The sequence below is a fragment of the Guillardia theta genome, assembly GCF_000315625.1.
Source record: "Guillardia theta CCMP2712 unplaced genomic scaffold GUITHscaffold_155, whole genome shotgun sequence".
Classification (NCBI taxonomy): domain Eukaryota; class Cryptophyceae; order Pyrenomonadales; family Geminigeraceae; genus Guillardia; species Guillardia theta.
The window spans coordinates 33515-53635 of record NW_005434519.1 but is presented as its reverse complement, the minus strand read 5'-3'; the positions used below and the strand labels follow the sequence as shown (position 1 = coordinate 53635).

The window sequence follows — 20121 nt, the reverse complement described above, 5'->3', positions numbered from 1 at the left end:
CAAGACATCAAAGAAGCCGAACCTTCCCTGCGCTCGGCACCAAGTGCGAGGAAAGAAGATGAAGACAGAGTGGAGGGAGAGGGAGAGAGATAGAGAGAGAGCATGTCAAGATGGGGAAGAGGTGAGTGCAAACAAAGCAAGGTTGTTTCATACACTTGAAAGAATTGAAGGAAAGAACATGGTCATGCTCAAAACAGAACGTCCTGCGTTCAGATACCTCATTTTAGTTTGTGTTGGTTTGAATCGCACGTGGAAGATTGCCTCTTGTATGTTATCATGCAGTGTGACTTGAGTTTTATTTGCTCAATCAGTACTTAAACTCAGGCTGACAGTGAGATAGTTGTGTCTTTAGTAGTGTTTAGCTCACTTGGATCGATACCAGCGAACCAAACCCTCCCCTGAGGAGTTGTCTCTGAAAACAAACAAAAAGAATATAGCAATTAGTAAAAGGAAAACGTTTTATAAGCTGCTGAACACTAATCTTTTATCAAAGAATCAACTGGGATGATCCGTTCCAACCTCGAAGAGAAACGGGATATAAAAGGTTTCAAAGAATACAAAATACAGACAAGCTGATTTTTGATTGTTTGACAGACGATGACGATTGGTGCTTGATGATGGCTGAACAGCTCACCACACTCAACTCCGCGACTGCTCAGAGCCTTGAGAGGTCCCTCCACCTCCCAGCCGTCTCTCACTCCCCGCCATCCTGCTCCCTCGACTGCGAGCCTCTCGTCGACCCCAACGTCGCTGTGGACGCTCTTGCTGTAAGGCTGGAGCCTCGTCGCAAGCGAGCCAAGTACATCAACAACTCGTGCTCCGAGTGCCGTCAGAAGAAGCGCAAGTGCAGCAACGTGCGGCCCTGCGCCATGTGCATCATAGCCGGGACGAGCGCTCAGTGCCTGGCAGAGTCAGATACGTCGACGCTCTACGCGCAGATCTGCGACCCCAAGGAGACGTGGTTCCAAAGCGTGGAGGACCAGGAGATCTCGCTGGAGTCGCTCAGGCATGCGTGCTTGCAGGTCGGCGTCAACATCACCATCGTGCGCGTCCTGTGGGAGCTGGGGCTGAGCGCGTCGACTTTGTTCAGAGCGTTCAAGATCCTGCCGCTGGATCTGAAGACATCGATGGACGAGGCGATCGACAGGGTGAGGCACATCATGTCGGACAAGTCCAAAGTCCTCCCGGACTACAAGGCTGTGCTGTGCCGACAGCATGCGTACGGGAGGCTCAGTAACTATGGTCAGAACCTCCCGAGCGATGACGTGGGGTTGGCAGTCGCCAAGCAGGAGCGGGGCGTGGTAGAGGAGTTTGAGCGAGTAGCGTGCAACGAGTACTGGGGGCATGGGCGCTGGTTGTCTATGGAGATTAACAGGGAGAATCTTCTATGCAAGCGGATGAAGCTGGGAGACGAGATAGCAGAGCTGCTGGGGTTTCACCACACGGAGATCCTGTGCCGCCACTCGAACCGAGACATGCTGCTGCAAGTGAGCGAGTACGAGATTCTCGTCACGATCATCAACCTGCTGTGTCAGTCGTTCCATCGCGAGGTGACGTGGTACTGGCGGATGATGCATGGAGCGCGGGGAGGGAGCGAGGGAGGGGTGACCCACCTCAAGTGCACCCTACACAAGATGTTTGATGATCAAGGGCGGCAGTATGGGTACACGATCACGTTTGACGTGACGTCGCTTGAGGAGTACGAGCAGTTCAAGAACCGATACCTTCCGCCGGGGATGCGAGCAAACCCCAGCGACAAGAGCCGGGATGAGCAGATGACGGAGGAGTCGCTCATGTACCTGAGGAAGTCAAGGACGGCAGGGGCGGAGAAGCTTTCCTATCTTGCAAGGCTGGTGCGGAGGTGGACGACGGAGGGAATCATGCCGTGAGGGCCCGGGATGGTTTTACCGCTCAGGTGTGACTCGATGCAATGGTTTTGTGTCTTGAGTTGACTTGACTGGATGCTTTTCGCAGATTTGTTGGTGATGACTGAGCCATGGTTGTCACAGAGTCAGCCGCTTGTCTATCAGGCTGCCACCGGTGGTCCTCCTAACGCGGCCGTTGAGGCCTTGTAATTTAAAGAATAAAGGTTATGTGTCAGGCTATTCTATGGCCCGGAAGCTCACCGTCCGATCCGATCACTGAGTCAATCATTCGGCGGGCCGCTTTGTCACCGGGCGTTGAAACGACCGGGCCTCAGCCTCCGGTCGTTTCAAAAACAAAACTTGGAAACACTTTCAGTGCCACGGTGACTCATCAATCCGAATGGTCCGACCACATACCGCGATGATTGATCGGACTCCTGAGTGAAACGAACTGGAGCACCGGCGACGGTCGGCCGGGCCCGGCGGTCACTGCGAGTCACACAGTGACTGTCCGAGCCACCGTCCGATCCCGGACCGTCCGACTGAGCCTCGGAGCCGGGCGGCCCGGCCTGCCCGGCCCCGCCGCTTTGCCTTCTTCGGCCCATGCCGCCGTGACTACGGTCCTTTTTTGTTGACAGTGGTCAACTCCGATCGGCCGCCGCTTCACGAAAGAGTCTGATTCTGATTAGTCACGGAGTGGTTGTCAGCTGCATCCGTCATCCATGGTTGTAAGTCATTCGTTTAAAACAAAACTTTTAGCTCAAATCAGGCATATGCTTGAAATCATGTCATATGGACTCCTGCCCGAAGAAGATGGTGTGATTTATTGTTCCTTGTAAGGCCTTGATGACTGACCTCGTGATAGGCAGAGGGTCTTACAGGCCCTTCAACCAGAAGAGATGTGTTCAGGTACTCAGGGTATAGACATGTGTAATTTACATTGGAAGAGACTCGATGAATTTCACATCTACTCATGGAGTCCACAAGCATTTCCAAGCTGATGGCTCATGACTTGAGACCGCAAAATTTACTACACGGAGATGGATCCCGTGGAGAGCGACCGTTCTATCGAACCATCGGACACCCTGCCTTTACAACACAAAGCAAAACCGACCACAGGGACGTCAAACTCCGCGATCCCTCCCACAAGCAGAGAGCACACACGCTCGATACATCATAGCTCTACACCAGTCTGCCGTGGTTCCTGTCAAGCGAGAATTGTATGACAGAAGATGATGATACAAGAAACCAGCTTTCAGTTTGAGCGACGCAAAAGCATACCCGCACTGAACTTGAACGAACTGCAGCGAAAATATCTCCAAAATGCGTGCAAGGAACTTATCACAAGCGTGAACAGCAAGAAAGATCAGTGTTACAGAAGTCTCATCTCTACCGACTCTAAGAAAGTGCTTGTTGTTTCGAACGGGAGCGATTGCCTGAAGAATGTAATGAGGGCAAGACACCAATCCTCAACTCGTTCGGAAGACAGCATGGAAATCGATTGAATGTTCTCTTGGAGCCTGTACAGCATAGATATTTGTAAATAATACGCTCTAGTAAAGTCCTGATGAACTCAAATTGGATGTATGGACATGCCAACACACGCACAGCTTGATGAGATTTGAACCTCACTGTCCTGACTAACTCGTAGCTACTTGCGTCGAATCATATTCTTCTTGCATCCACAGCGTAAATACGATGCTTTGATGGATGTAGATGCTTTTGACAATCAGCATGGCACGTCTATCGCAGTCAATGTGAGGAGTTCCTGTCTGAATGGTTTCAGATTTGATTGATAGGTTTCCAAACGTGTAGCAGCGATGACTACTTCACTTGCGATGCAGGTCTAGACTAACCTGGTATTGAGCATGCAGTGTGCACACACCCGTTGGAATGAAGAGCCTGACCCTCTCACAGGCGCAGCCTTGGAAAGTCGCACTATTGATTGAGCTCCTTGCTCCATGGGACAATCGTCTTAGCCTCTGGAGCTGGAGCTCCTCATAAGTTTCTGCTTCTCCCTGTCATCCTACTCTCACTGTCATGCTACGTCACCACTGAGCACTTAGGCGCAGTCACGGGAGGCCCGCGGTCCGAGGCTGGTCGGAGTGCTACGGTGACGAACTGCGGCCCATGATGCTTCTGTACGGGCACAACTCGATCTGTCAAGTTGAAGAGACTGGCAGCTTTCTAAGACAACGTTCACGGCAGTTGATCCTCGAGTCCAGGCTCTCTCTCTCTCTCTCTCTCTCTCTCTCTCTCTCTCTCTCTCTCTCTCTCTCTCTCTCTCTCTCTCTCTCTCTCTCTCTCTCTCTCTCTCTCTCTCTCTCTCTCTCTCTCTCTCTGAGCCCGGCGGAGTCACCGGCAGGGCTCAGCTTCCCAATTCTCAGCTCGGCGGATCGCTTGGGCCTCAGTTGGTTTTGGCGTGACTCATGGCGCTGATCAGACCTGCCAGTGTGCTTCAAACATTGCCGCGGCAGTCGTGACGTAACGTGTCACCTGCGGCGGAGTCAGACGGCCGGGCGGGGCAGCCCCGCCCTGGATCATGCAGCAGATTCCGACCCGATCCGGGGCCGCGGTGTACTGGGATTCGCCGTCCGGGACTCTGATCATCGGACTGAGGATCAGAGTCACTGGGCGATGATGGTCGCCGCCGAGTCCGCCTCAGCCTGACTATTCTGATGTCCAGACTATCTTGATGTCCAGGTGTTATCTTCCGCTCTTCCGCCCTGCGATGCTTCGGCGAGCATGGAATGGCCTGCGTCAGGCACGCGGCATGCTGAAAAGGAACATGACAACGATGAGAGCAACTTCGTCTAGGGTTGGAACAGCCACGCTGATTCCTCCTAGTGCCCTCCTGCTGTCATGTGCTGCCTCCATGCCTGCTCGTGCTGTGCATACTCAGGGAGGCTCGAGCTTGGTGACATGTCCTTCAGGTCTCAAGTATGAGGTACCAAAGGAAACTCAAAGGGAACTTATCTGACATGCTCTATCCTCTCAGGAAATCAGAACTGGAAGCGGCGAGCAGCCAAAAGTAGGCGACATCGTACAGGCACTGAAGCATCATCGATTCGAATGCATCTAACACGCTGCAGGTGCACTATGTCGGTACTCTGGAATCAACCGGAGCAAAGTTTGACAGCTCGTATGATCGAGGAACTCCCTTGGAGTTTCCTGTTGGGACAGGGAAAGTGATCAAAGGGTACGGACGATATGCTCATCTGCTGCTACTATTGACATTGCGATCATCATTGAAGGTGGGACGAAGGCTTGCTGTCCATGAGGGAGGGTGGAAAACGTCGCCTCGTCATCCCGCCTCACCTTGGCTACGGCAGCAGAGGAGCTGGAGGTGTTATCCCCCCTAACGCGACGCTCGTCTTTGTTGTCGAGCTCGTCGGCGTCAAGGTATCCGTCAAGCGGTTGACCCAAATGTCGTCGGTGACTTCGAGTGACAGCCTCCTCCTCCGTCTCTCTGGAAAAGATTCTTTGGATGATTGCAGGGTGTCTTGCAGGAGAAGTTGTTGTCTTCGTTGTAATGAACAAGATAAATCCCTTTTTGTCTCCCACTTGTGCGATTTCTTGTTTGTGCTCCAATATCATTGTGAGCCGTCACATGTTCGTCGAGATCATTCGCTTCCAATGTCTTCTTACTCCACGTCCCGCTCCTCGCTTCCACTCTCTTTCTCTCGTCCTCTCCTCTCATATCTCCCGGATCTCGTTCCAAGGTTTACCTGCATTTCCGCACACCTCTAGTTAAACCCCCTCATTTCTTGTCGTTCCCCCCCCCCCCTACTACATCTCCCCCTCCCCCAACAAAACACTCTCTCTTCCTCAAAACTGCACGCTTGCTCCCTGTTTCCTGACCTGTACTTCAGCTTGCCTCCTCGACATGTCTCGTCCTCTCCCTAGTCTGATTGTTGTTCTTGACTGGTCGAAATTCCATCGCTATATCTCTTCTCCTTCCTCCTCGATGATTCCTTGCCGATGAATTCCTTTCCCCTCCTCCTCCTCTCCTTCTTCTGGGCGAGTCTCTCCATTGGCCATCCCAGCAGTGGGAGACGCTGCCGCCTGCCTGATGCTGCGGAAGAGGTCCGAGCGACGGCTGAAGCTGCCGTAGAGCGAGGCGACGCGGCAACTGTGAGCATGGACCTTGTTCGGCGCGGCATGGTATGAGACATTAGCACAGGCCAAGCAATGTCTTCACCTGCTGCTTCAAAGGCGGCAAGGCTCGTCGAGCATGGGGTCAAACTTCTGGTGGCTCCTGGGACAAGCGCACGAGGTTCTCGCATGTTGTCGAGCAAGCGACTTGACGCCCGCACAGTTGGAAGGGGAGATAAGAGATGCGCTGCTGGCTTATGGAGAGGCTCTGCTGCTCCCTCAAGGAAGATCCCTCGACCTTGTTGCCCCTTCTGACCCCAAGGACAACAGCAGTCGCGTCTCCTGACCTCAAACTCCAGCTGCACTCAAGGAAAGCTCTGCGCATATACGCGCTTGTGAATCTGACTGGCCTCTAGACGCGCTCTGCTGCTGCAACGTGTTGGCCTTGCCAGGGAAGCCGCAGAGGAGTATCGCAATGCTATCAGTGACCATCGAGCGAACCTCCTCCTCCTCTGACGGACGGCAGCAGGCGGGTCAAACAGCACGAGCATAGACCTATGGTACGAGGCCGGACATGCTCATCTTCATGGTGGAAGTCTTGGAAGTGAGCTTGCTCTCGTCCTGGTGTACTTGAGATGCTCATGAGAAATGTAGTTGCTGCTCGTCTCTTCAAGACGGGGTTTCGTCTATCGCAAGATTGCACGCCATGTGTTGAGGTAGACGATTTCGGTTTGTCTTGCTTCCTTGGTCATGTCAAAGGTCAGGGAATGGCGACAGCTCTGTATGGCACAGGTGAGCAGGTAGAGGTTGGATGCTGCTGGTGACCTCAGAGTGCAGGGCATGTGCTCGAGTCTCTCAATCACTTCAGGTCACTTCCCGTCGCTCCTCCCACACTCCTCACCCTTACAAAAGATTCGTTGCCATGAAGGAGCCGTCGAAGCCTTTGAGCCGCTCTAATCTTGCTGCCGGTACGAAGCTGCCCCCTGCCTTCCTGCCTTCTTGCCTGCCTTCCTGCCTGCCTGCCTGCCTTCCTGCTTTCCTTCCTTCCTTCCTTCCTTCCTGCCTGCCTGCCTGCTTTCCTATACTCCTTCCTTCCTGCCTGCCTTCCCGCCTGCCTGCCTGCCTTCCTGCCTGCCTGCTTTCCTATACTCCTGCCTGCCCCTGCTTGCTTTCCTGCCTTCTGCTCTGCCCACCCTGCTAGCTTCTGCCAGCACTGCCAGCACTGCCAGCACTGCCAGCATAATTCCTCTCTACGTGTGTTGTGCTTTTCTTCTCATTGCCCCTCGCGCTTTCATACAGCGCTCGGTAAAATCGCAATGGACGTGGATGAAAGGTTTCTTGCACGCGCACAGCAGGCGTATCTGACCCTCATGGTGAAGTGGACTCGCGCGATTCAGATTCTAACGACAAATTCAGGGGCAAAGTCAGAGGAATGGAGATGCGATGTCCAAGGTAGGTCGTTTTGACCACCAAGACAACATCTAAGGGCGAACAGTTGCTCATGCTCAGCGGACAACTTTGCTCGTGGACTGTCGTGGAACAATATTTTGACACACTGAGAGCCATCATCAGAGAGCAAGTGGAGATCAGAGCTCACTTTTGTATCCCCATTCTGACTCCATGCTCTAGATAGCCGATGGAGAGAAACCTGCCCTATCACCTTTCAACTCTCTGTTGCTTCCGCTGGGTGAGACTTGAAACGATCAGCATGAAGCGACTCATTTGAATCAGATGCTATGGAAGTCAAAGAAATTCATCGAGCTCATGCTCGTCATCAGAACTTGACCGTCACCTTTCCTAACGACTGGTCGCTCCTTCCATCGCCTTCCACCATCCTACGCGTTGGATTCGTATCAGCTGATATCCGGGATCATCCCGTGGGAAGGGACCTCAAGGCATAACCTCATTCCTCCTTCCTTCCCTTCTCCCACCCTGCCCTTGCAAGGAGTGGCAGACGGTTGAAACAGGAGCAGGTGATCTTGAAGGCGCTGCGAAGCAGGAGGGTCGAGACCTACTTGGTTCTGCTTCATCTATCTTTTCACTGCTCACTTTTAGCTGCAGTATGCTCTCAACCCTCTGCATCGTCCCTCTGCTCCAGACAGAGACAAGCAGTGGACTTCGAGCATCATAGGTGAATGCTTCAAGACTGTAGAGCTGTCGAGCCAGAGCAGCAGAGAGGTCGATGTCTCTCCAGTCGCCATCGAGCATGTTGACTTGTCCCTCTTGCAGGCGTCGTCCTCCATTGCAGCTGATGGAATTCATGTCCTTGTTGACCTGATGGGCTACACGCGAGGTTGTCTCTTGCTCATCATGCCGCGAGTAACGTGAGCAGGCAATCAGATAAGCTTGTTTTCATTCCGACCGTCACCTCTGCTCTTGGCGTTCAAGGTTGCAGCAACGGTCGATGATGTGCGAAAAGACGTCTCATGTGTTGGCAGGGCTACATGTCAACGACAGGACTGGACTACTTCACTTTGGGTAGATTTTGCTATCACAGTGAGGATCTTCAACATTGTGACTGACTTGACAGTCACCGATATCACTGCTTCTCCTCCCGAACTTCGATCTGTGTACACAGAAAGATTTGCCTACATCCCTGGTCTACTTCCTAGCTACATCTATCTCTTATGATGATGAGCAGGAAGCTTCTTCATATCGGGACATAAAATTAATCACAAGAACGTGCTAGACAACTCTGGCAGCAAGGCTCCGAAGAGAGAAGAACAAGAACAACCAGGAGAAGATCGGCTTCTAGGACAAGGACAAGTAAAATTGAACTTTTGCACGATTTACAAGCCCCTAATAACTGATTGATTCAAGATCCACGAAATTATTCATCAAGACAGGCTCCTGCTCTGCAGCTTCAACTCTCTCTACAAGGTGCAGCCCGCAAAAGTGCACATGTCAGGGGTGAATCTCTTTCACCAGATCACTCGTCACAACTGGAGGACGTGGATGCAAATCCTGGCTGTGACTCGAAGTAGCTTGCCGGCATGTATTGATTTTGTTGACACTCACTGTACTGCAGGTGAAGCAAACAAGACAAGACTTTGGCTCCTCAAGGATCCAGCGCCTGCCATTGAGAACCTCTGCAAGTTTGTTTTCTCCTCCTCCTCCTCCTTCTCTCCCTCCTCTTCCTCATACCCCTACTCCTCATTGCTGAACCGTCTTGACCAACGGCGCCAGAGAAGCTGAAGAGTTTGGCTTAAACTGCAGCCGTGACATGTTATTCACTACACATGTATCGTTTGAAGTTCACTTGCAGGTAGAGCAAGCAACCAGCCGATGCCATCTGACTAGCAGCAGGTGAAGTCAAGATGCAACCTGAGCCTCGACACCTTCCAGTACAACTCTCATGGGACTGCCGCGGACATCTTGTCATGCCCTCTCGCTCGCTTTCTCTGCTCATAGCTGTGCAGGTGGGCTGGAGTCCCCTTGGTAACTCTCCCTAACATCACCATGGCATCGCGCGTGGCTGGTGAAGAGGATGGCGTCGTCTTCGAGGGAGTGACATGTTGACTGCCAGCGAGCATCCTACGAGGGTCCTCATACGAGGAGCTTGTGGTAGAGGATGTCAAGGTCGATCGCATGACTCACCGTCTGTTCCAGGCGAGGAACGTTGCCGACTACGTCGACATCGCCCACAGGCTGGCGACAACTCCTCGGGTAGACTACCTGCATCCTGCCCGATGACTTAACAGCTTTGCAAGCTCCTTGCGAATCTACGCGCTAGCATCCAGAAGTCAAGGACCGTATGGGCGCTGCATGATCACGAAACTTGGGCATCACGGTTCGTTCGATCCTTGCTGTCTCGCTGCTTCTCATGGCCTCCAGGTTCTCAGCGCTCTGCTGGCTCATGTGGGATCTGTTCGATGCTGGTAACGAGCCATGCGAGGGTGCCTTGGCTCTCTCCTCTGACACGCTCCTCCCTCAGCTCAAGATGCAGTCAGCCCGCACGTTGTCCTCGCTTCTTCGCCTCACCCCTCTCCTCCATCCTGCCCCTGACGCCCAAGCACAGGCTCCATGCAGCCCCCCGTCCTCGCCCCTCCAAATACATTTTATTCCCGCCCTAAAAATTCACCGCTACCTTCCGATTCCGTGCGGCGCCTCCTGCTCCCTGGTGCTCTCGTGCTGCCCCTGCATGCTGCGCGAATGGCTGGAGGGCTGGAGGAGGGAAGCGAACCACGTGTTCCAGCTCTGCAACTGCGAGAAGGACCTGGATCAGCCTCCCATCTCGCGCGCGTCGAGGACGCTGGGCCCCGGCTTCGTGGAGGTCACCGCCTACACGCCACTGTACGAGAGGGCAGGGGAGCGTCAGGAGACGCGGATCCCGCTGCTAGATGGGCGAAGTGCGAACGAGGCGAAGAGGATGAGGGGAGCGCAGCTGCTAGCGTCTGGTGGGCGAACCGTGAGCTCGGACCCCAAGGGAGTGATGTACGAACCCAACACCCTCCAGCCTGTCTTCGGCTCGGTGCCTGACTTGAATCCCAGTGAGTATCACTACCGCAAGGATGCTAGAGAGTACTTGGACAGGCTGCATGACGACATCGTGTTCGAAGAAGACTCCACTGCCTTGTCCACACTGGGCTTGATCCTCCTGGGAAGATTCATTTACTTCGTGATCCCTGGAGGACCCGCCGACGTCACCATGTCGGACGGGTCGAGACTTGCATGCAAGGACGAGATCCTGTTTGTCAATGACGAGCATGCGACGGAAGACAACATTGGGAGGTTGCTGAAAGGCTCAGATCAGCCTGGTACGTCAGTGCAGGTCGCGGTGAAGAAGGCAACATGGTTTGGCGAAGAGATCCTGGAGCGAGTGATAGTCGTTCGGGAGGATTATCCGAAGATAGAAGTGGACTAACTTGAAGCGTGTGTCATCTAGTTGCGTGCAGGAGCAGCTGGAAGCAACAGAGAGAGATCCGAGAGCAATTGAACGATGAAGTTCACTTGGCTATCAATGTGTATGCAGACAGCGCTGCAGGTCTCTAGGTTGAGGTTTTAGTAAAGCGCGGAGATATATGCCCGCTTCAAGGACGCCGAGGAGAGGGTGAGAGCTTTCAGTGGTCGTGTGAAGTTTCACTTGAGAAGTTGCTAGTCCTTTCCACCTCATTCACAGCTCGTCCTTAGCCTTGTCGTCCTCGTCGTCCAGGAAGAGTGCGGCCTTTGCTCCAGTCAGCTTCGTCATCTACATCTCGCTTTTAGTACCTGCTCCGGAGTGCGATGCTCTGCCGGGTTACATTTTTCGGGGCCCTGTAGTATGGTCAGCAAGAAAGCAGCTCATGACAACGTCACCTTGTAGCTTGGTGTGCAAGGATGATATTCACCGTCCATCTGAGGAAATTCATCGATTGCGATCCCCTGATTGGAAAGGTAAGGAAGTCAGGAAACAGTCGCTCATAGCAGATATTCGAAATTGAAGCCCTACATCGTAATGCCCATCATCCTTTTCAAACACAATGATTTCGTTCACTCCTTTGTAGTGTCCCCTGCACGACGAGAACATTTCACAAGCCCATCGACCGTTGTCAGAGTTATGCTCACTCTACCTGCGACACGTGGAGGCTGGTGAAAGCGGCGCCGCGCATACACTGGTGCATTCCAGTTCCATCTTGAGGAAGTAGTTGGTCCCGTCAGCAAATGCCTTCAACATGAAGCATGTCAAAATCTGCAATCGTTTCTTTTCGCCCCATACCGATCTTGCAGTCTCTGCACTGATCACTTTATTGATCTTCATATCCCTGTAGCTGTCAGAAAGCTTGATAATTTCTGCCAGAGCAAAGTCGCGGGCTTTGATGACCTCCTCGTCGTCTACAGACACCTGAGCAGTGGAAGAGTTTGTAACAAGTCAAATCTTAAGTAAGAGAAGTGAGGCAAGTTGCTCAAGAAGGAAGGCATAAAGCATAGCTCGGGGAAGCGACATGGAACATGGTTCAGAGTGGAGATTCCCTCATCGAAACATGGCCCAGGAGAAGAGGAACGGAGTGTCAGGAGCTGTGTACCTTCTTCCTCTTAGGTTTTGCCGCAAGTGCAGGAGAGACTAGGAGGACTAGGAGCGAGGCCGTGCAGAGGAGCAGAGCGAGAGTGTGCCGACGGTCCATGCGCATCTTCGGCAGACACGCGGTAACGAAGCTATGGGGCTATGATACAAAGCCCTATGGGGCTATATCACCCTACCCCACGTTGAATATGGTGGAGTCGTATGCGATAGTGGGTCCTTGCGAATTTCCCGCCTAGAATGCCGTTGTTGCCAACATGGCGCGGGAGATCGACGATTTGGTACAATGCGCAACAATGAGAGTGGAAACACGTGTGAAAATACATGAAGACCTACAGGCATAAGACATGAAGAAAGAAAGCACGTGTGAAAAGACATGAAGACCTACAGACGTAAGACATGAAGAACGAAAGCACATGTGAAAAGACATGAAGACTAACAGACATAAGACATGAAGAAAGGAACTGAGATTGAGGACAGAGACGCCATGATCCTTTCTTGATGCGCAGATGGATACCGGGGCTAGCAGTCTGGAAACAGCAGCCAATCGTTGTAGTCGAGCTTCCAAGTGCCCCCCAAGCCCAGAAAGCGAAGACTTTCAAGAGGTGGCGCGATCAAACAGGAAGGGGAATGATCAATTAGTCAAGAGACAAAAGCTTGCTGCCTCCTCCTTGGATGTTGAAGTGATGCAGGTCAAGTTGCGAAACAAGACCTCCATCTGCAAGGGTGAGTTGCTGCTATTCTTGCATGTGGAACGTTGCTCACTCACTTTCTACAGTCGTACGGAGCGAAAGAGGTGCAGCACGGATGATAGCCTATGCTGAGAAACAAGATCTTTTTTTTTGGTATCTTGATATCAATGGCTTGAATACAGACATCGAAGAAGATGTAGAAGAATCGAATAACCTACATGAAAACGATAGAAATCTACCTAAGATTGACGGTTTTGCTCTTTCAAGTACTATGGATACCATTTGGTATCTTCCAGCAAACAATGTAGGTAATTTCAAAGAGTGTCTCTCCAAGATCTTCACGGTCGACTGCCAGAAAGTTACTTTCTCTGGAACCACAATCTTTCCGATTCTACTTGATTTGAATGTGGAATGTGGTCCGCCATGCAGAATGTTGGACTTATCTGTCCTTGTGGCTGGTGCTGTACAGGCGAACTTTCATGATATGTCAAAGCAGAGGATGTATCAGAGACTGAGCAGCGAACTCGATATTTGTCTTGACAAACTTGTGCCAGAACTCAAGGACCTGAAAGCAGCTAAGATTCCATCAAAAACTTTGTGTGCATGTGCAAACGCTCTGAAAATTCACTGGCTTTACCTCTCATTGTTTGGAGGTGGTGATTGTCAATCTGTTCTGGATGATAAATCTAGGAAGTGCATGCTGGAGTTAGATACCGTTCTCGTCCATGCACTTGCACATGCGGAGTATGTGGGGCTTCGCATCGACTTCAGGGCGTTGCGGAATATCACAACTTTGCTGCGATCCAGACAGAATGAGTTGAATGAAGAGCTAAGTTGGAGATCAGAGATGCAGAGAGATTATGCTCATGTACGTGCTGAAGGAGGAAATGCACAACATCCTGGCCAATCGATCGGGTTGTTGGATGCAGATTCGATGAAACGTATGCATGCTGAGTTGCGAGAAGTACAGACTAGTCTCTACACATTTGTAGATCCCATTTGGAAGAATGCGATGAAATGTAGGACCAAAGAAGTCGGTAACACAGAGGATTTGCGCGATTACAGGGTCTCCTTTGTGCAATGTCCTTTGCTGGAAGACACTGAATATATGGCAGGTGCATCTTAATATCAAGATTAATGAGTTCGCAAAGAGCACTCTATCTACATGTCGACCACAACTCCATGTGATCCCTCCAATACGATCCTTCCTCGTTGAAGGAGGTTCGCGACAAATCTCTATTGATTTCCATGATGTCTTCATCGCTGATCAGGACATGGTCTTGATCCGCTGTACTATACCGTAAGAAGTAGCCAGAGAACTCCATCCATCTCACACTTGCTTTGTTTGCAGTCATCTGATGGAATGGGCTATAGCCCTGGTCTCTGAAGACGCCATCTTTGCGGAGTGCCTGGTGGGAGAGGCTGTATGGGATGCTGTTGCAAAAAAATGGATCAGCATGTCTGGATTCCCCAACTGCAGCGGCGAGATACCGATCTCAAAGCAGGTCGAGATCATCGTCGATGGCTTGAAGAGAGGAAACAGTCTGGACATCATTGCGCAGAACCTGATGGTCCCTTTAGCAATGTTTGAATCGGTGTTGAGTTCGTTCTCATCTGTATTCCCGTCTCTGGTCAACAAGGTTGGTTTGCACATTCTGGTGAGCTCGTTCATGACATCGCTTGCTGTCGGGCTTGTTGCATGCGGCACGGTCGGACCTGCAGCTAAAGGGCCTGCGGTGTATCATGGAAGAGGGGTTTCGAAGCTGGAACGGTAGATACTTCAAGTTCGTCGATACCAAGAAGCAAAAGCACCATGCTCCATCCAAATGCAAGCAGGAAAACAAAAGCGGGTCTGTGCCAGCCTTGTGTCTGACCGTTTCCAACAGGTACTTCAAATAGCTTCGAATGAGATGCTGAAAGTTCTTGGAGTTGCGATTGTGAATGCCTGCGAGTCGTTTACAGAACCTTACCAAGCGAGCCTTGTGTCGATCAGCGATGAGGGGGTCTTTCTGCAAGCCCATCATGGTCAAGCGGAGGACCTGAAAGTTCTTATCTTTGAGATGTTTGCGACTCACCCTTGGCCATGGAAGTTCAGGCCGACAATTGAGTTCTTCTCTGCTGATAGACTTTCTGGGTGTTTTCGTTCAACTTTCAGTTAGTTAAACAGTTCCGAACTTCAGCTTCGACTCGAATTCCCTTTCAAGTTTCCCATCGACTCTCAAGAGTCCCGGCGAACTTAAGCGCACTGCCGCGGGCCCGGTGCACGGTGCACCCGGTGACCGTGGCACCGTGGCACGGCGCCGCTTGCCACGCGCCGTTGTGAGTTGGACCGTCAGGCCGGGCCGGCCGCCGGGCGGCCGCCGCCCGCCGCCGCACTGAAGCGGCCGGGCCCCTCAGTCGCCGGCACCGTACTGTCAGCCGCGTGACCATCGGCCGGTAGTACAGGGCCCGGGCTGCTGCGGTGTCACAGGCTGACACGGATCGAGGTGAGCGGCGGCTGTTAATAATAATTATCATTACTAGGGCCGTGCCTGCTGAGCCGTGCCTGCTGAGGCTGGCGTGGCTGACGCCCGGGCCCTGACTGAGGGGCGGATTGGATTGCAGGTGGACGCGTGACAATGACCGTCGGAGCAACCCGGCGATCACGCGTCGACAGGGCTGCCCCGCTGCGATGACTGGCATGGGGCCCCGATAGGAGCCGCGGCCAGGTACAAATGCAGTGAATTCATGTGACTTGCTTACCCCTTGTGTCAGCAAAAGTACTTGCGCCGTTTCACTGCATCCACAAAAGTGCCAAATTACATGATTTCATTATTTACAGCAGTGATCACACACGATCACCACATGTTCAACACCTTCGTTCCTAATGATAGGACACTATTTCGCATCTCACAATCTCCCAGCCTTACAAGGAGCAGATTATTGGCCCCCGAAAGGAGTCACGGTCTCGCATTCAGGTGTGTGCTGACATACAACATAGTTCGCTTCATTGATGTACCCGTGACAAAGATTTCCGTTTGCCGAAACGCCGACCGGTACTTCCGACTACATTTTTGGGGGTCTCTAGGGGCTATGATAACACTCCGGAAACATTCACCGAAATTTAAAAAACGTCTTTCTAATCTATTACTGTTATAAGTACCCCTACCCACGTTCATCCTCTCATTCGCTCATAAATCAGTAGGGGTAGGGGCAGGGGGAATGTACCCCTTCTTCAACGCTCTTGGTACTGGATATGACCGGATTCATCAACCTCACCAACCGACCTTCTTATCGCTTGTCTTCGATGGCCTTCGAAGCTCCGAAAGGATCTTTTCCATGTCAGCAATCCCTACACCAGTGTAGTAAATACACCTGTGAATTCAATAAATGTTATTAAAATTGTTCACATGTGGTTTTACTACACGAATAACCTGGCGATCGCATTAGTGGATACCTACCACCTACCCCTGATTGCCTAGCAAAAATATACCCCACCAGTTCGCGAACAGTACCCTCACCCCCCCTCAGAACCTTCCATACACCCAACTTCCAGTATTTTGCAAGGACCCTACAACCCAATTCCCCCTCAAACCCCCCACCCCACCCATGCACTGAATCACTCCTGATAAAGTGCCGCTGCTGTCTTCTGTAGACAGCGTTGGTCTCCCTGCTCCATCGTCAGCTCTCCTTGCCAGCTCCTGTCTCACTGGCTCTACTCGCTTTGCATCTCGCCGCGCGAAAGCTCCGTTATCAAACCGAGAGCCTCTCTTGGAGATCTCGATCTTTGTCAGACTCACGCACACCGCGTTTCTGCCTTGGGTTCGTAAACCAAAACGTCGCGTGAAAGAGTGCTTCAAGAAAGCTTCAACAAGATACTTTCGCTCTCCGAGGGCATAACTTGATCTCTCTATCTTCATCTACCTGTCACATTGCACTCGGATATCCTATCTGTCACTTCAGCCATGACAGAAACAGTTGTTGTGATCAGGGCGAGAACGAGACATGGACTGCTCAGGAAGTCCCGATCGGTGAAGCTTGATCTGAACATGATCTCAACGTTGTACAATATGCGACAAGAGGATGCAGCGACTACTTTGGTAAGCAATTGAACAAAGCGAAGAGATCATTCTGACGTGTTATTAGGGAATCTCGTTGACAAGTCTCAAGATTGCATGCCGGAGGCTCGGCTTGAAGAGATGGCCCAACTCGAGAGTTGCAGCAGGAAGTCCAATCCTTGTTGAGCATGACAACACAGATGCTGGAGCAGGAAGCTCAACTAGACCCTTGGCGGAGAACAATCACGGTGCAACAGAGCCTTTAGAGCTCTTCGACGATGAAGTGGGCGACTTGTCTCTACTCGATGAAATGGACGATGCATGCACGGGATCCAGCACAGAGTCAAGAAACGATACGTCAGAGCAACCAAGAAGCATCGATCATGATGCTGTGCCACTGGATGAGAACTGGATCAAATGGTTTCTCCAGTGTGATGAAGATGGCCCTGTATCGTTCCATTCTGATCCTCAACTCTGAACTACCTGTACTTGCATTGCTATATGATAATTGTCTGCAAAGCTTTCTTTCCGTGATCTCTTGTGTCGCATGATCATTTTTGAAGAGAATGATAAAAGAAGAAACAAAACAAGGCACGCATCAACTTGATGTCATTTTTTCGTTCGGATGAAATACGCTCATCACATCGACACTGTTTGTCATCAGCGCCTTCATTCTTTGCTCTTGAGAATGATCCCGATCCAGTATCTGACAGAAAAGAATGATAAGACATTTGAGTATTGAAAAAAACATACTTGGCTTGCGCATGTCCTTGATTCGCAGCCATGGTGTAATATTCGAGGGCCTTCTCCTCGCTCTGCAAACAGTCAACAAATGAAGTACGATGACTCTCACACACCTTTGGAACTCCTCGGCCATAATAGTAGCATTGGCCCAAACTATACTGCGCTACCTGATATAATCATCAGGAATCAATTTTGCCGCTCATGGAAATTGACAGGATGTGATTGTTTGGCCGCCTTTTCAAACCACTCGACAGCTTTCTCCAGGTTCTGATTTCGAATGATGAGTGAAATTGATTACACAAAGCTTCTCATCACTTTCTCAACGCCTCTGCCAGAGTAATAGCATGCAGCAATCTGGTCTGCAAATTACGAGCTGACTTCAGTGAAAGAGTGTCGACCTGATACTCAGCTTGAGGATGTCCTTGTTCAGCAGCCTTCAAGAACAAATCTGCTGCTTTGCTCTCGCTGTTCTCAACTCCCTGTCAAGTTTAGAGCTTCAGCCTCACCCACCAAGACAGTGCAGATCTACTTGGCCGTAGTAATGGCAAAGCCCTAACATGTATTGTGCTTTCGCAAGCCCCTGACATTAGATATTTAGAAAGTTTCATCAAATAGATGGAACAAACTTGTTCACAGGCCTTGGAGAACAAACTGGCAGCTTCTTGGAAGTTTTCTTTCAATCCTGATCTGAACATTGTATTGAGCAAGATTCAATGCGGCGTGGCAACAGAATTGACCTCCCATAATAAAAGCACTCGCCAAGCTTATACTGGGCTGAAGCATCACCAGCGTTGGCTGCATTTGTGTAATATTTTCTGTACTAAAGTCAAATATATCGAACTGAATCCCGAGACAAATACATGGATTTAACTAAATCTTTCTGGACTCCACGACCTTTCTCATAGCAAACCCCAAGAGCATACTCTGCTGCAACATGCCCCTGATCAAGTTGAAAAGTCAATTGCAAGAAAAGATAGACAAGGTTTCTACCTGATCGGCGGCTTTCAAATACCAAGCGACCTACAGCAAACATCAACCAAAAGTTTTCAGAAACCATCTCACTGACAGCTTGCTCGATGTTTCGATCTACTCCTCTGCCGTAGTACATACAAACTCCCAAGTTATACTGGGCGTCTAAGTGACCCTTCTCGGCTGCCTTTGTATACCACTGCAAAGGAGACATGGTCACCAAGTTTCGTCCAAGTCAAGCGTCTTTGTAAGCGTCTTGGCTTCATACCTTGACCGCCTCACTCTCGTTTGCTTCGCATCCACGGCCAGCCAGTAGCGACATCCCAGTTTCAAACATCGCCTTCACATCGCCCTGTATCTCCATGTTCAGATTCATTCCATACCCATGATCACCATTTACCTTCTCAGCGTCAAATTTCAACTTATCAAAAGATTCTTTGTCACTCATACCAGTGCCTAGGAAGCGACTAACAGCACATGCCGTCACTTCATCGATACCGCAGGGGGCTGACCCCTCCAACTTGCAAGCAAGAAGCACACCTCAGCCCTGGCGCCTTGGGAGCTGAATATACTGCAGCCACGACGGGTCTGCACGAGAGAATGTGACACCTGTCATGTCTCGATGAGGGTGGGATGAGGAGGAGACATCAATGACCTCTGGCTGCATGGAGCAGAGGGGAAAATCTTCTGTGCTCCAGGACTGCTTAGAAGCCGCCCCACCACCTGCTCGAGAGAATACAAAGATTAGTGAACCACGAAGAATGAAAGATCAGTCAAGAACAGGGTAGGACAACCCTTCCTGCAGTCAATTCTCACAACGTCATGGTGATTGACAGATGAAAGTGACTTATGGATTGCTTGAACAACAAAGCTTGAAGCAAACTGACGTTTTTCGTTTTTCGTTTTTCGAGCACTATCTCATCATGATTCCACTTCAAATGAATAGAAGTACAAAAAGAGCAGCTGAACAGACCAGAGCAATGAAGACGGAATCGAAGACAGAGAACAACAAAACCATTGGAGAATCCTCCACGTCCATCTTCAAAATCCTCTTCCTTCTATTCCTCCTTCACCATAATCATCCTTCCTTCCCTCTCCTGCTCTTTCTCCTGCTCTCCTCCTGCTCTCCTCTTCCTCCTTCATTCTCCGGTACTGCTTATTTTCGTCTCCTTTTCCTGCTCTTGCTCCTCCATCTACTCCTACTTCGCAATGACTTCCATCACAAGCACCTGTGGTGTGTGACCATTATCACTACTCCTCGCTTCATCAGGCCTAATCTTACGCTGCTTACATTACCTGCCGAAGGTTGCGAGTTCCGAGCATGGCTGTGGAATATGGGCGTAGAGGAGGACGACGATGGTACGAGGGGTACTTTCATAGGAGATGTGCCGGGTGAGGGGGTATTGGGTCATGAAAACATGTAAAGGGCAAGTTTTTTCATTTTGTTTATATCAGTTTCGAATATTGTTTCAGTTTTATAGTATAAAATTGTATTATTTGAGGGAATTTTTGAAGATTGATACTGAAATATCTTCTAAAATAGAACCTAGACACCGCTGGCGGAAAAGCAAAAACGTGGCTTGGAAATCTCTGGGGCGGGCTGCCGTGATTAGATCAGTTTTACCGGCCCATGTCCGGCAATTCATCTCTGTTTGTCCCTTCTGGGCTAGGCTAGTGAAGAGAAAGAATTTGACTAGTTTGACTTTGCAACTGGTTGTATT

At 50.9% G+C, this 20121-nt stretch overlaps 8 protein-coding genes across 8 annotated transcripts; 6 read left to right on the top strand and 2 right to left on the bottom strand.

Annotated features, from left to right (window-relative positions):
* Positions 1-504: 504 nt before the first annotated feature.
* GUITHDRAFT_119711 (hypothetical protein) lies at positions 505-1889 on the top strand (the record flags this gene model as incomplete). The annotated part of the gene is made up of 2 exons (XM_005821026.1): positions 505-544; positions 595-1889. The coding sequence occupies 2 exons, from the start codon at positions 505-507 to the stop codon at positions 1887-1889; spliced, it is 1335 nt and encodes a 444-aa protein (XP_005821083.1).
* Positions 1890-4582: 2693 nt separating this feature from the next.
* GUITHDRAFT_155839 (FKBP-type peptidyl-prolyl cis-trans isomerase) lies at positions 4583-5422 on the top strand. Its single transcript, XM_005821025.1, has 5 exons — positions 4583-4812; positions 4864-4914; positions 4958-5064; positions 5120-5267; positions 5318-5422. Exons 1-5 carry the CDS (start codon positions 4663-4665, stop codon positions 5354-5356), a joined length of 495 nt encoding a protein of 164 aa, XP_005821082.1. The 5' UTR covers positions 4583-4662; the 3' UTR covers positions 5357-5422.
* Positions 5423-6595: 1173 nt separating this feature from the next.
* Positions 6596-9965, top strand: GUITHDRAFT_119709 (hypothetical protein; the record flags this gene model as incomplete). Its single annotated transcript, XM_005821024.1, has 20 exons — positions 6596-6752; positions 6798-6828; positions 6873-6928; positions 7260-7333; positions 7377-7412; positions 7928-7978; positions 8022-8138; positions 8190-8253; positions 8293-8348; positions 8399-8438; positions 8491-8559; positions 8602-8726; positions 8781-8870; positions 9226-9266; positions 9380-9438; positions 9487-9524; positions 9570-9626; positions 9671-9750; positions 9795-9838; positions 9895-9965. The coding sequence occupies 20 exons, from the start codon at positions 6596-6598 to the stop codon at positions 9963-9965; spliced, it is 1356 nt and encodes a 451-aa protein (XP_005821081.1).
* Positions 9966-10101: 136 nt separating this feature from the next.
* On the top strand, positions 10102-10824 carry GUITHDRAFT_119708 (hypothetical protein; the record flags this gene model as incomplete). The annotated part of the gene is made up of 1 exon (XM_005821023.1): positions 10102-10824. One exon carries the CDS (start codon positions 10102-10104, stop codon positions 10822-10824), a length of 723 nt encoding a protein of 240 aa, XP_005821080.1.
* Positions 10825-11073: 249 nt separating this feature from the next.
* On the bottom strand, positions 11074-12067 carry GUITHDRAFT_119707 (hypothetical protein; the record flags this gene model as incomplete). The annotated part of the gene is made up of 7 exons (XM_005821022.1): positions 11074-11124; positions 11169-11213; positions 11256-11321; positions 11389-11449; positions 11510-11604; positions 11656-11781; positions 11963-12067. 7 exons carry the CDS (start codon positions 12065-12067, stop codon positions 11074-11076), a joined length of 549 nt encoding a protein of 182 aa, XP_005821079.1.
* Positions 12068-12467: 400 nt separating this feature from the next.
* Positions 12468-14693, top strand: GUITHDRAFT_147448 (hypothetical protein; the record flags this gene model as incomplete). The annotated part of the gene is made up of 6 exons (XM_005821021.1): positions 12468-12684; positions 12737-13716; positions 13766-13950; positions 14002-14308; positions 14537-14587; positions 14613-14693. The coding sequence occupies 6 exons, from the start codon at positions 12468-12470 to the stop codon at positions 14691-14693; spliced, it is 1821 nt and encodes a 606-aa protein (XP_005821078.1).
* A 1572-nt stretch (positions 14694-16265) lies between these two features.
* On the top strand, positions 16266-17280 carry GUITHDRAFT_155840 (hypothetical protein). Its single transcript, XM_005821020.1, has 2 exons — positions 16266-16729; positions 16776-17280. Exons 1-2 carry the CDS (start codon positions 16595-16597, stop codon positions 17163-17165), a joined length of 525 nt encoding a protein of 174 aa, XP_005821077.1. The 5' UTR covers positions 16266-16594; the 3' UTR covers positions 17166-17280.
* GUITHDRAFT_98165 (hypothetical protein) lies at positions 17280-19727 on the bottom strand. Its single transcript, XM_005821019.1, has 17 exons — positions 19697-19727; positions 19056-19123; positions 18941-19009; positions 18801-18867; positions 18669-18752; positions 18498-18599; positions 18422-18451; positions 18292-18371; positions 18169-18246; positions 18058-18118; positions 17961-18011; positions 17830-17910; positions 17747-17785; positions 17645-17698; positions 17545-17598; positions 17441-17502; positions 17280-17393 (listed from the first exon to the last, which is right to left on the bottom strand). The coding sequence occupies exons 1-17, from the start codon at positions 19721-19723 to the stop codon at positions 17357-17359; spliced, it is 1044 nt and encodes a 347-aa protein (XP_005821076.1). The 5' UTR covers positions 19724-19727; the 3' UTR covers positions 17280-17356.
* Positions 19728-20121: the final 394 nt, after the last annotated feature.

Excerpts from the sequence above, each read along its gene's own strand:
- GUITHDRAFT_155839 (XM_005821025.1), top strand. The coding sequence starts at position 4,663 with ATGAGAGCAACTTCGTCTAGGGTTGGAACAGCCACGCTGATTCCTCCT. Across the intron at positions 5,065-5,119 it reads ACAGGGAAAGTGATCAAAGG|GTGGGACGAAGGCTTGCTGT; the intron begins GTACGGACGATA and ends TCATCATTGAAG. Across the intron at positions 5,268-5,317 it reads TCGAGCTCGTCGGCGTCAAG|CCTCCTCCTCCGTCTCTCTG; the intron begins GTATCCGTCAAG and ends TTCGAGTGACAG.
- GUITHDRAFT_155840 (XM_005821020.1), top strand. The coding sequence starts at position 16,595 with ATGACAGAAACAGTTGTTGTGATCAGGGCGAGAACGAGACATGGACTG. Across the intron at positions 16,730-16,775 it reads AGGATGCAGCGACTACTTTG|GGAATCTCGTTGACAAGTCT; the intron begins GTAAGCAATTGA and ends ACGTGTTATTAG.
- GUITHDRAFT_98165 (XM_005821019.1), bottom strand. The coding sequence starts at position 19,723 with ATGCTCGGAACTCGCAACCTTCGGCAG. Across the intron at positions 19,010-19,055 it reads TCTGCTCCATGCAGCCAGAG|GTGTCACATTCTCTCGTGCA; the intron begins GTCATTGATGTC and ends GAGACATGACAG. Across the intron at positions 18,452-18,497 it reads ATCGAAACATCGAGCAAGCT|GTCGCTTGGTATTTGAAAGC; the intron begins GTCAGTGAGATG and ends TGTTTGCTGTAG.